The sequence below is a fragment of the Ambystoma mexicanum genome, chromosome 7q (genome assembly GCF_040938575.1).
Source record: "Ambystoma mexicanum isolate Mex_15411 chromosome 7q, UKY_AmexF1_1, whole genome shotgun sequence".
NCBI classification, from domain to species: domain Eukaryota; kingdom Metazoa; phylum Chordata; class Amphibia; order Caudata; family Ambystomatidae; genus Ambystoma; species Ambystoma mexicanum.
Window position 1 is genome coordinate 744,779,002 of NC_090941.1, and position 14,343 is coordinate 744,793,344.

General features: G+C 48.5%; 1 protein-coding gene across 1 annotated transcript in view; it reads right to left on the bottom strand.

Moving 5' to 3' along the window:
• Positions 1–14,343, bottom strand: part of DDX10 (DEAD-box helicase 10) — a 1,554,249-nt gene that overhangs the window by 1,213,015 nt on the left and 326,891 nt on the right. Inside the window, exon 11 of the mRNA XM_069640199.1 lies at positions 7,323–7,410. Within this exon, the coding sequence (XP_069496300.1) occupies positions 7,323–7,410 (88 nt within the window). The remainder of the gene's footprint in view (positions 1–7,322; positions 7,411–14,343) is intronic.

Sequence of the window (14,343 nt, forward strand, 5' to 3'; positions counted from 1 at the left end):
AGTACCTTGCAGTTTGGCCAGGGCCAATCTGCACCTGCCTCAGCCCCTACATAATGTGTCCAGCTGTTGCACTTGGGTATATGGTGTGGGATATTCGTGAAGCAGTGGCGAAGCCTTGGAGGGGCTACCATCTTCAAAAGAGGCTCTACCCATTAATGAAAGGGGGAGTTTGGCCCAGAAATCCATGGATTTCTTCAGTCCGCGTACTACTTTCACTGTATTGTGTGTATGTTCGTCTCTAGGGCCATGACACACATCCACCCCTAAGTATCGGAACATATCCATTGCCCACTTATTCAGGAGCACAGGCAACCTTGTTAGTTTGCATCTGCACCTCGCTAACGGGAACAAGCTTGATTTTTGCATGCTTACCCTGATGCCCTAGAGCTTGGCATATTGCTCTAATACCTCTAGTATGTATTCCAGATTTGTCTCAGGTTGCTGTAGATACCAGGTGCCATGTGTTGTGTACCTTAATTCCTGCTTCTTTAAATTCTTCCCTGATATAGGAAGCCAAGGGCTCTAGTGCCAGGATATAAAGCATGGGAGACCATGGACAGCTTTGTCTTGTGCCCTTCCGTAAGTCCCATTGTTCTGAGATTAGGCCACCTGTTTTGACTCTGGCTACCGGCTGGCTGCATAGTAATTCGACTCATTTAATGTAGTTGGGGCCTATCCCAAATTCCTTTAGCGTAGCTAGCAACCAGAGCCACCTAACCGAATCGAAGGCCTTGACTGTATCCTGTGCAGCCACCGCATATTAGTCTGTACTGTTCCTGGTGTGATCTATTATATGATGAAACCTGCGTAGATTGCTAGAGATGCTTCTCCCTGGTACATAGCCTGTCAGGTCCAGATGTATTAATGTGGCTATTGAGGTCTTTAATCTGTTTGCTAGCAAGCTCGTAAGAATCTTCCCATCTTGATTAAATAGTGGGAGGGGTCTATATGATCCCAAGTCTATGTCTGGGTTGTTTGGTTTAAGGAGGGGTATGATGATGGATTCTCTCAATGACAACGGGAGAGTTTCTAGGTTGAATACCCCAGTCAGCATAGCTGATAATGGAGGTGCTTCTTCAACATATTCTTTATAGAACTCGCTAGGCAGTCCATCAGTGCCAGGTGTTTTACCTGTAGGGGGTTCTCTAATTGTGGTCACCACTTCGTCTAGGGTTATGGGAGCCTCCAACAATTCCCTCAAACAGGCATCTAGGGTGGGCAGCTCAATCTGCTCAAGAGCCTCCTCTATCTCGGTTATCTGCACTTCTGAGGTGTCATCATATAGAGCCTTATAGTATTTAAAAAAACTATTGTGTATTTCTGTCTGGGTGACCCATAGCACACCGTTACTATCGCTAACTGAGCTTACCATGTGTCTCTGTGTATCGCTCTTGTACAGCAGCCAAGCAAGCATCCTGCCCGGTTTGTCTCCCTCTGTGTGTTATGTCTCCACATATTTCAAGCAACTTAATTTACCCAACCTGTCCCAGTGCTTGATACATTTGTGTTTTAGTTTATTAGCTTCCGCTATATGGTCTGTTACTTCCCTCTCCTGCTGTTCGAGTTGTTCTAGTGCGGCTTCTGCTCTTGCTAGCTCCTCCGTTATTGTGGCTTGTATCCCACCTGCTTTGGATATTGCTGCGCCTCTTATCACTACCTTAAATGCCTCCCATAGCGTGCTAGCTGAAGACACGCTTCCCGTGTTGTGTGTGAAGTAATCGGATATGTCTTCCTGAAGGTGCTCCCTGAATGCACTCTCTCAGGGCATCTTTTCTTAATCTCCACGTAGGGATACTTGGTCACAGTGGGACCACTCGCCACGTGAAACGCAGCGGCGCATGTTCTAACAGTACTCTAGCTTTGTAATCTGCTTGCCTAATTTCTCACATTGACTCCATTCCTGTGAAAAGGTTACCCGATTTAGTGTATAAATCTTGCAGAGCAGCATAATGGGAGTATCCTCGGGTATGCGGGTGGAGGCTGCGCCGTACATCAGTCAGATCAAAAGCTGCCACCAGACCATTGAGTGCTTTAACCAGTGGGGCCGGGCGCACATATTTGTAGTCTGATCTGTCTAGTCTTGGATCCTGTGTGCAGTTAAAATCCCCCCCACCCCCAAAACCATGGTACAGTGTCTATAAGGGCCCATCTTAGGGTATAAGGACCATAAGAACTCTCCTGTGTCATGATTCGGAGCATAAGTGTTGATGAAACACACTTCCTGCTTCTCTAAGAAGCCATAAACTAGGACGAGCCTATCGTGCTACCACTCCACTTGGATGTAAGGGCTTTGTGTCTTTCTGGTGTTAAATGTGTCACCTGTAGGAGGGCAACATCCACCTTATGGTGGCTTAGATAGGTCATCACCCAATTTCTCTTGATATAGTTATTTAACACTCTAACATGCCAGGTAATCACTCTAAGGTCCCTGCCATCGGTCCAGTTACTTCTGCGTACTTTGTTACTCATGTTACTCATAGTTCTAATGGCTGTGGCAAACCTTCCTCCCAAACCCCAATTTCCTCCCCCCTTTCAACTGCCACCCCCACCCCTCCCCCCCATCTACACCTTCCTCAACTTCCCCAGCAATTGCCCAGCTATGTGCATCATGCTCAGGCATCCCCGCTTCTCACTTCTGCACTGAATGAATCTGTCAGTCGGTGCTGAATGTGCAGCAGGCGGATACGTAGTGTTGGTTCTCATGCTGCCAGCAGCAAGAACCCGCAATTCCAGTGGTAGGTAGTATCAACGCTACATGTGGACTATATTCCGAGGGATTCAGTCTACCTCAGGTTGGGCCTGAGGTCAATCAATTATTCCCTGCAGCACTGTCTCTTCTCCTCCGCTCTCAATGGCAGATGTTCTTCATCCATCCATTTGTGGACGTATTCTGGAGTGTCAAAGAAAAAGGCGCGGCTTTTGTGTATACATTTTAGTCTTGCCGGATACAGTAGCATGTATTTCAGAGTGGATTTGCGGAGTCTTCACTTAATGGAGGTAAATTGCATCCTTGATTTTTGTACCTGGAGGGTATAATTGAAGTATGCTGTGATCTTTGCTGAGGCCCGTAATATCGTGCCTCCTGATCTAAAACAGTCCAGTATTTTTTCTCCGTCTTTGTAATTCAAGATCTTTGCAATTACGGGGCTCGAAGGTGCCCCAGGCTGGGGCTTGCGGCCGAGGGACCAATGTGCCAGTTCGACAATAAAACCTTGCGTCAAACTCCCAGGACCTATCTCCTGGAGTAGCATAGTTTCTAAGAACTCTGTAGGGTTTGTTCCTTCTGTTCCCTCAGGAAGGCCTATGATCCTAATATTGTTCCTTCTGGCTCTCCCCTACACATCCTCCACTCTGTCCTCCAAGTTCTTGATTTGTTGCCGCATTATTTAGGAAGCTTTCAGTGTTTCCTGGAGCTGTGTCGTGTTTACAACCACCTGTTTCTCCAGCATGCCCGTTCTTTCAACCAGCGCTCTCCCATCTTGTCTTAAGAGGTTGACATGCAGAATGATAGCATCCATTTTGCATTCTAATGAGGCTTTAAGGTACGCAATGGCCACTAAGATCTGTTGAGCGCATCCTGCCTGTTCCATCATGTTAGTTTGTGGTTGCGCCGCCAACGTTGCTGGTGTCATCGCTCACCCCATCTTTGTAAATCTATCCAACGTAGGCTGCTTTGTTTTATTCCTCTGCGTCTTGGATGGCATGTGTGGGCACAGATAGAACCCCAACGGTCCCTACCAAATATATATTACTCGCCTCAGGAGGCGTGTCTATAGGCGCTGTGTTTCAGACCGACCGTTTTGATTGTGCCAGTATATATTGTACTTCTTCCCAGAGCTCTCTGCGGTATTAATGTTTATGTGGTGTCCTTTCCACCCAGGGGATTCCTGGCATCAGCCCTCCCTTAGGACCAAGTTGTAGTTCCGCTTTGTGGACACTGGGGCTTCTGTTTGCTATGTGCAGATGGCAATCCCTCCAGACAGCCTGAGCTGCCTATGGCGCTTGGGTGCATTGCCTTGTCCCAGCACAGGGTGGGCATGGGGGCAGCATGCTCTTGCTCATCCACCTCTTTTTGCTTGTATCATCACTTTGTGGGTCCTAGCACCAGACCAAATTGTTTCCTGTCAAGAGGCTGCATTTGTGTTACTAAATAAAGAAGAAGAGCAGGTTTTTCTCAAGGCTGCTTCCAGCTTTCAAGTGTGCATTTCATGACTCTGCTATGCTTCCTTAGGCTATTTATAGCGTGCAATGAGTGTTCCTGTGTTCCATTGCTAAAGAGGGCGGTGGAGAGGGGTGGTTTGCCTCTGTCAGGCCGCTATCCACGACTCTGCTGCAGTGCTTGCAAGACTACTTATCGGTCCGTTCCACTTGATGTGTTTGGCTTGCTGAGTGAAGGGGACCTTGCGTATACGCCAGTATGCACGTTTAAAGTACCTTGCAACTTGTTAATCTGTTGTGGCTACTCCGAACGAGGCAACCTCTCCTGATCCCTTCAGTGCCAATGCAAACAAAGCACCTACCGCAGTGAACCTCTAAGGCGTGTGCCTTTCCCCATCCTGCGCCGTACCTAGGGTGCCACATCCATTGAGGTCAGTACCTCCCGTGGCTAATCTTGCCTCACCACAGGTCCGCCTTGATCGATAACACTGGACCGAGTGGTGCCTCTGGTGGCTTCTTACTTGCGGGAGATCCTGCGAGTAACGCAGCACCTCTGTTCATAGGGCGGCTGCCAATTTACTTCCGAAACTCCGGGAGCCCGCTGGCAGCAGTTACTACATGTGCAGGCTTCCGTGCCCACAAGTCGCACAAATCAGCAGCGGGACACTGCTTTGTTTCTGCTACCTTCAGCTTGCCCAGGTGTGCGTCGATACACTCTGCAACGTGCTTATAGGGTCAGAATAATGTCAGATCGGACAGGAGCCATGGAAAACACGTCCTCAAAGCATAGCAGTTGGCCATGTCCCACAACCCATGCTAAATAGTTGTACTTCCTTTTTAGTCCTGGGAAATGATTGGAGTGGTCACGGAATCTTGGAGGCTAGTTTTAACATCTGCTTCTCCTATACGAGATTGCCTCATCCCTCGCAATTAAGAACTAATGCTTCTGGTGGGCTATTTGTTGGTTTGACAGAAACATTGGGGCTTTAAATTCCAAATAACGTATGGTCATGCAGTCATAGCCATTTGTTTTACTTGAAATGGTGGTGAAATTAATAGTTTTAAATGCATTGCATTTTGCCATTTTGCATTCCATGCACATGCCATGCTTTAGTAACATACATTAAGTTTTTGTTTTCAGTTTGCATTGCGGGAGTTGTAGTGCATTGTTAGTAGGAGAAGTGGTTTTAAAAGTGACAGAATGAAAGAAGAATTTTGTTCAATATAATGAGTAATGTGGGCAAGCATGCATGTCTTGGTAATATATTGAAGTTTCACACAGGATCTGGCACTTAAACATGCTGTGGAAATGTTTTAAATGTGCTTTTCTTTCACAAAAGTCAAACAATGCTGAAATTGGAAATATGCGTTTTGCAACTTTAATGAAAATGCTCATTTTTTGCAAGCAGACAGCATTGTAAGTAACTGCCACTTGATGTCATCAGGTGGGACAAAGAAGAGCATGATTATTGAGTGGGTTAAGCAGGGTAAGTGGCAGGAACCCTGTTTATATCGCTACTGACCTACTTTCAGCCAATCAGAAAGCTTCAAGTGCAGCCAATAACTACTGGTATTGACTGTATACTGAACATTCTATCAGAAACAGAAAGGGGAACAACAACAACGCCATTTCCAGGCAAGATTTCTTTTCAACAAGACACTTCCTCCGCGGGAGGACCTTTTTTTTGCTGCAGCATTCTATTTAAGACATGAAAGAGAAAGCTAAAACATTGGAAGATGCTTTCACTGTCTAATAAAGAAACCGTTGACTTTTACATGGCACCTAATGTTTGCTCATGTTACACCTGTCTGAATTAACCAGGATGCAATAAAAATGCCTAACTTATGAAGACAAATGTTTTTTAAATTCTACAAAACAAAGGCACAATTAATTTACTCCTTCGAGTAACATTTATAACTTCACAAACATAACTCCAAAACATGTATTGCTACTATCACCATGTGCTAATAGCCTTGAGACCTCGGGAGAGGGTATTATCGCTTGGGATAATGACCCTTCCCCACTTATGGTGGTGGTTTATTATCCTGCAATAATGACCCTTTCTCTGTCTATAAGGCTACAATATTCACTACACTCTAAATATTCTTACTTCAAAAGCAGATTGGGAAACAGCACTGCAACCTCCTGGTATGATTTGGTTTAACAAAACTCACTCTGGGGGATTTTTCCCCCCACTGCAACACCCGATCTACCACACCAAAGAAAAAGCTTAACATCTGATGAGCTTTCACTATCTTATACAAAACCCGTTTCTTTTTACATTACACCTAATGCATGCCCATGGTAAAATCTTTCCAGTTCTACCAAGCTTGCAATTAAAATACTTAACTTATAAAGACACCCTTGTTTTTAAAATAATTACAAAATAAAAATCACATTTAATTTACTATCATGGTTTGATTATTTTATTCACTATTAAACATTTTCTGCTTTGCAAACACGACTCCAAAACCTATGTTGCTATTACCAGTATGCGCCAATAGCCTCAGACCGCAAGAGGGGTCCCACGATAATGACCCCTCTCTCTCAGTCTATAAGGCTACAATATTACAGCGAATTTGAGAAAACTGCTACCCCCATGAAAACATACTCTATATTGCCAGACCCATGACACAAATGATTATGAAAAGATTAGCCCAGTACGTATTTCTGGAAGTTTCAGACACACAAAGGTAAAGATTAACACAATCTTCACATTTATCTTTCCAATACACAGACATCAACATTGGTGTTTAAGGACGAAACAGCTGCGATTGTGCCAAAAAAGGTTTTTTGAAGTACCCCTCAAGGCTAAAGAGACTTAAATGATGGCACCATATCAAAGCAAACTTTTTAAATATAACGTATCCCTTGGGCGAAGAATCACCCTGGGGCTAAGGGTTGAAGGTACAGCAGCCTTACTGTGAAATATACTCTCCCTAATGGGACCGGAACCATGCTGAGAAGTTGTGGTACTGTGCCAGTAAGAGTTAACTCTACAACAACTCCATCCTTAGTCCTCCTCCCTAGCTCCATCAATCAGCTACCTTAGCCCTGCACAACCAGATAGAAGAGAGTACATCATTTCCATTTGTGGCACTAAAACAAAATGAGTACAGTATGTAATGAAGCTTAAACAAGCTATGTTTGAAAGGGCACTTACCCGCTGGGCTCGCTCTTTCAACTCTTGTTCCTGTGCAAGGAATGATTCCAAACGGGTTTGGACTTCTACAAGCTTTTCAGGGTTAATCCTCAAAAGAAAAAACATTTCCAATAAGCAAAAGGTACACGATAAATCCACTCTAAGAAACACATGAACTCTCAATGTTGGGTTCCTTAGCGAACAGATTTCATTTTGTCAGAATGATTTGTACAGAAAATTAAGCTAATGGCACTCAAGTAGCTTCCCCTTTTCAGGAATAACTTTCCCAAATGCATACGGCAGGAAAGAAAGACAGGAATCAAAGTAAACAGGAACACACCACAGATTTAACCTAGATATTTTTAGTAAAATTTATTTTATTGATTATACAACAAACAAAAAACTCACACACCCGAATTTATCGGTTACAAGTGTAACGGCATACATTATATGTCTCTTACTTAATGTCTTCCCCCTCCTCCCTTCCCAATTGAACTCGAGCACTCCCTTCTATGCCTCTGGCTTCCGTTGCTCCAGATTCTCTTCCTGGTTCTCGGGCAGGTCGTCCTCACTGGGGTCACTGGGGGTGCACCTGTGCAATGAGGTTATCATTTGTCTCCATTCCAACAAAGGTCCCACTTCCTCACCATCTCCCCTGTGTGCCGCCTCATACCACGCCACTGCGGCATCTGCCCATTTTAGGAGGTGCTTCCACCACATCTCTAGTCTAGGTCTATGGGCGGCCTTCCAGCCCATGGCTATTCTCTTCTTACCCAGGATGTATGCCAAGTCTTTGAGTTTACATACGTGTTTCAGGTTTCGTGGCCTGGTGAATCCCCCAGCATGCATGCCCATATGGATTCCACATCTAATTTGATTCCCTTTTCAGATAGCTTGTGTTCAATTCCCCCCCTCCCCCCAAAACCTCCCAACCTCTGGGCATGCCCAGAACATATGAATCATCCCCGCTTCTTCCTCTCCACACTTGGGGCATTTTTGTATCTCTACATTTCCGTATTTTGCTATCATTTGGGGGGTCATGTATGCTCTATGGGTAACATATAGTTGGATTTGTTGTAGCCTGGCATTTATGGACACCTTCTTGTGATACCTCTGGGCCCTCTCCCATTGCCCATCTTGCATGGCCTCTCCCGCTTCCTCCTCCCAGTCCCGCCGCAACTTGAGCGGCCCTTTCCCCACCCTTGACATTGTTAATTCGTATATCGTGGATATTTCGTGGCCTCCCTCCGCAATGTCATACATTGTTTCTATGGCAGTATCAGATGACTCCGCCAGCGTTACCTTGGACCACTCTTCCTTCACTCTTTTGACTAGTCTTCTATATTTGATATGCTGTCCCGCTTGTACCCCGGTTTCATCCATTATTGTTTGGAAATCCATCGCTTCCCCTTCCTGCCAGATATCCCCTAGGGTAGCCAAGCTCACTGGCTCCCAATATTTCCGGATCGCTTTCCGTAACTGATCATCTGCTCCATAGAGCACCACAAGTGGCACTTGCGGGGAGCACGGAGTCGGACCTCCCATCGTCCAGCATGCCTTGTGCCAGACCTCCCAGCCCAGTGTTAGCAATCTCGACCTGCTATTCATCTCTGACTTGGGTAGCCATATTAGTTCCTACAGGAAGTATGGGGTGCTCTCCTCTGTCAGCAGCCTGGATTCTGCTGTTTAGTCTTCCACCAGCCACCTGGCTACATACTGTAGTTGCGCCGCCAGGTGGTAAATCTCGAAGTTTGGTAAATTTATGCCCCCTCGGTCATACGCGTTCTGTAATTTCCATACAGCTACTCTGTTTCTTGTGTTATGCCATAGGAAATCTCTGCACAGATTGTGTAGTTTAATGAAGAAGCGCCTGGGCACCATGTATGGGACATTAGTGAAGAAACGCATGCAGTTTAGGCAAAACCACCATTTTCAGCAGGGCCGCCCCCCCCCACCATGGCCAAGGGGAGCTTTGTCCAGAACTCCATGCTGTTCTTGACCCCTCCACTGCTCTCTCTGTGTTATGCTTGTGCTCTGCCTCCACCGTGTGGGAGATGTTTATCCCCAGCTATCTGAACGTTTTGGTCTGCCAAGCTATCTGTAGGGGGGGTAGGTTTACCCGTGGTATGCCTTTGAATCTACCCAGAGGGAACATGCTTGATTTTTTTGGTCTGACCATTATCCCGGAGAGGGCCGCGGAGCGCTCCATCAGCTCTAGGATATATTGCAGGTTTTCCTCCGGGTAGCGCAGGTACAGGAGCATATCGTCTGCATACAGTGATATCAAGTGCCGGCCCCCTTTGGTGTGCACCCCGACCTCACTGTATTGCTGTCTTAAGTAGATTGCTAGTGGCTCTAGTGCGAGGATGTACAGCATCAGAGACCATGGACAACCTTGCCTTGTGCCCTTACCCAGTTGCCACCTCTCTGAGATTATCGCTCCTGTTTTTACTCTGGCCGTAGGGGAGCTATACAGCATTCTCACCCACCCTAGGTACCCAGGTCCCATCCCGTATTCCTTCAGTGCTGCCATCAGCCATGGCCAACGTACCGAGTCAAAGGCCTTGACTGCGTGTAACGAAACCACCGCTATTTCGTTTGGGTCCCCCTCTGTTCGCTCTATGATATGGTGGAGTCTCCTATAGTTATCAGATATGCTCCTGCCTGTGACATATCCCATTTGGTAGGGTGTATTAGTTCATCATCTGTTTGAGTCTATTGGCGAGTACTGACGTAAGGATTTTGCAGTCTTGGTTCAACATGGATAGTGGTCTGTACGACCCACGCTCCGTGCTGGGCTTGTCTGGTTTAAGGAGGGGAATAATTACTGCCTCCCTCGGGGATTCCGGCAGCCTCCCTTTCTCGTATGCCTCATTCAACATTGCCAGTAGCGGTGGGAGTAACTCTTGCCTGTATATTTTATAAAATTCCCTGGGGAGCCGATCCGTGCCTGGGCTTTGCACGTGGGTAAATGCATCACCACTGCTTCTAATTCCTCTAGTGCAATCAGGGCCTCTAGGCTTTCTCTATCCTCTGCGCTTAATTTGGGCAATCCTATGTCTTCCAGGGTCCCCTGCATCTACCTCTCCATGTCCTCCTCCATATCTGCATAGAGGTGTTTGTAAAATCTGAGGAAGCTCTCATTCACCATTTCCTGAGTGTTCCAGACCTACCCCACCTCCCCCACTATCTCTCTAATTGCGGGCCTTGGTGTCTCATTTTTATACAGCCATGCTAACAGCCTCCCTGGTTTGTCTCCCCCTGCGTGTTGTCCTTCAACATATTTCTTGTAGTTCAGGTTGCTTAGTCTCTCCCATAGCTCCCCGCCAGCCAATTGCAACTGGCTTGCCCTCTCCGCCTGGTCCTGCAAGGTTCCTTCCTCTTTCATTATTGTTTCCAGCCTCCTTTCTATATCCCGCAGCTCCCGCTCTATATCCCCATGAAGCCCTTTAGATTTTGATATGGCCGCTCCCCTTACTACCACTTTGAAGGCTTCCCATAGGGTACCTTCCGATTCCACACTTCCCGTGTTATGCTCGAAGTAACGTATTATCTCATCCCGTAAGTCCTCTCTGAATGTGGGGTCTCTCAATGCCTCAGCCCTAAGTCTCCATGTTGGGATTCTGGCTCTGGGGGGCTGGTGACGCCACTCCAGGACTAATAGGGAGTGGTCTGATAGTATCCTGGTTTTGTATTCTGAGCTCACCACCTCTCCTGCCATGCCGGGGGTGGCAAACACATAATCCAGCCTTGTGTACAAGGCGTGCAGGGCAGTATAGTGTGAGTAGTGTCTAGCTTCCGGGTGCTGTCCCCTCCAAATATCCTCGAGCCCAAAATCTCCAACAGGGCCCGGAATGCTCTCGCCGCAGGAGTGGGTTTGTCCACTTTCGTGTCCGATCTGTCTAGTTTGGGGTCTAGCATACAATTGAAATCTCCCCCCCATATGATCTCCCCACTCGTGAGGGGGCCAACCCTTCCATATAATGATTTATAGTAAGTTATTATATCTTGGTGGGGGGCATACGTGTTTATGATACTCGGTTCCCTATTCTCCAAGAGCCCTCGGAACGCCACCATCCTTCCATCTGGTTCCACAGTGGTCTGTAGTATTTGAAAAGGCACCTGTGGTGCTACCCAGATGATTACCCCCCTAGCATATGCCGGCTATGTTGCACCTATGGTAATACCTTTCCACTTCTTTTATATCACTTCCTGTTTCTCCTTAGTGAGGTGAGTTTCTTGCAGCCGGGCTATGTCTATTTTTTGCCTCCTCAGATACATCATCACTTTATTTCTCTTCAGGTAAGTGTTGAGCCCCCTGACGGTCCAGGTAATTATTCTGAGATCACCCATCTCCCTTCTGGTTCTGGTTTCACCTCCCATCCCCTCTTCCACCACCATTAGCCCGAGAGTGCCTGACATGGGTTTCGCGCAGAGGCGCGCGGGTGCTTGCTCGTTCCCTAACCCCTATCCCTTCAAACTCCCCAACTCCCTCCCCTCCCCCCTTCCCACCCCAACTCCAACTGTTGCCCAGCTCCATCCCTGGATCTCAGGCGATCTCGCATTTGGTCCCGTCCCGCTATGCCGGTACGGGGTGCCTAGCAGGAAGTTATCGCACTACTAGTAACTCAACTATCCTAACTATGGGGATGTGTGGTCAGGTGCTCTGTGTCTTCCTATATGCGTCACAATTCACTGCCTTCCTATTTTCTAGCACGACTATAATCAAGTCCCAATTTTGACATCTTTATACAGCACCTCGATCTGCAAGGTCTCAGTATAATTTCTTCGCTTCACTGTCCTTCCGGACCTCTCGCTCTCTTCCGGGCTATTTCGCGCATCAAGCCAATCCGATGCCTCTGGGGTGTCAAAGAATAGTGTTTTGTTCTTGTGGAATACCTTCAATCTTGCCAGATACATCAGCATGTACCTGTGGCCTGACTCCCTTAGCCTCCAAAATTGAGCCATCGTCGTTGCACCTGGAGTGTATAAAAGGCGGACGCCCTCTGGATCATACCTCCTTTGCGAAAGTATTCCAGGATTCTTTCTCTGTCCCGATAGTTCAAGATCTTAGCTATGATAGGTCTCGGGGGAGCACCCAGAGGGGGCCTCGTTGCTAGGGCTCTGTGAGCCCTTTCAACTGCAAATCCCTTGGTAAGTGTGCCCCCTTCTATCTTTTGCAGCAACATGGTTTCCACGTACTCTGTAGGGTTCGCTCCCTCTTCTCCTTTGGGCAGTCCAACTATGCGTACATTGTTCCTTCGCGCCCGTCCTTCGGCTTCCTCGGCTCTACTCTCCAGGTTGCCCACCTATTGACTCAGCATGTGGATCTCTGAGGCGTGCGAGGGACAAGCTGCTGTGTTGGCCACCACCTCTTTTTCCAGCTCTCCCGTGCAGTCCGCTATAGCCCTCACATCTCGTCTCAGGAGGTTTAGGTCTATTTGCACTGTGTCTATTTTGGTTTCCAGCACCACCTGCAGTGTGGTCATGGCGGCTTCCAGTTTCGTTTCCCAAGCCACTTTCAGGTCTGCAATGGCTTCCAGGATTTGCCCGTACCCCTGCACTGGGGATGTGTCTATTTGGGCACTTCTGTCCTTGCTTCTGGCACCTTCCGTCTATTGCGGGGTCTTGGCGTAGTCCTCCATCGTAGGTTGCTTCCCTTTCGTCTTATTGTGCTTGGTTGCCATGTCTGGTGCAGTGCCGGGTGAGCGGGCTCCTTTTATCCGGCGTTGTGGTTCGTCGTCACTGTCGAGGGCTCCGCCTTGAGTGTGTGGGTAGTTTTTATTATTCACTCCCAGGATGGTGATCTTTCTTGGGCTCGTTCCACCAGCTGTAGTACCGGTCAAACCCGTTTCCACCTCCGGCTTCGAATACAGGTCCCCCCTGATCTGTTCTGCGCCTCCCTGCGCCACCACTCTGTCGTGGCCGGTGTCTGCTCCGGAGGTCCCCAACAGGTGGTGTCTGGATGTAGTGCCACGTGTGAGCCCCGTTATAACTTGGCAGGGCCTTCTTCACCCTTGTTTTCGGGGGTGGGCTTCAGCAAATGCAGAGTCCAGGCTTGTCCGTTAGGGCGGTCTTTACCCAAGTAGCCCAGGCTGTACCCCCACCAGGCATCCGTCAATAACCAGGTTGTGGCAACTTGTGATCCCATGCAGCACTTGCTACTGTCCAGCCTCCTGGTGCAGATGGGCTGCAGGGTGTGCCGACCCCTGAATGCCCGTGGCCAATATTATTGTTTTGGCCCGTCTTGTGGGCATTAGCATGTCCCCAGTTTCCTGGTGCGATTCTGCTGTGGGGCTGGGTGTCCTTTCATTAGCACACAGCGTTCTAGTTGCAGCCCGTGCCCGCCTCTTGTGTTGTCATGGGGGTGCTGGTCCCACAGCTCCAGGGTCTCTCCTGGTCTGTTGTACCCCCCCAGCCCCACAGGAGCTAGGCGGTGCACACAACCCTGATGCGCTCGCTCAGCCCCTCATTCCCCCTCCTCCCCCTGTTGGCGTGTTCCAGACAGAGGTTCCCCCGGGCCACGCGCCCTGCGTGGTCCAAGGGCTCCGATCTCCACAGTGGGCGGGCAGCCCGCGGTAGTCCACCGCGGCGCCCCGCAGCTTGGGGGCTCCTGCCAGCTCCGCCTTTCACCCCTCTGTCGCACGCTCCTAAGCCTCACCGGGTCAACGCCAGAGCCCAGATGCAGGTGTGCCGCGTTCCGGTGCCCCGGTTCACCGCTCCCAATCCCCGTGCCTCTCAGTGGCTATTCATCCACTGGCTCTGTGCAGGATAGCCTCTTCTTCAGGTAGGCGCCGGCGCACCGTTCTGTCAACCGCGCTCGTCCTGCTGTGTTTTCCGGCCCTTGTCCTGCTCCGTATACTGCCGGATCTACAGAACTTTGCTGCAGGGCTTCCCCTTGGCATCGCCGCAGTGCCCCGCTCCAGAGCCTTTGTTCTGTGTGGTGGCGGCCATTTTGGGGGTGAAGTTTGTCAGCTCCTCGAGATTCTTATGTTGGAGGCATCTTCTTCTGTGAGGTCCGGATTTTGCCTCAGTTTAGCTC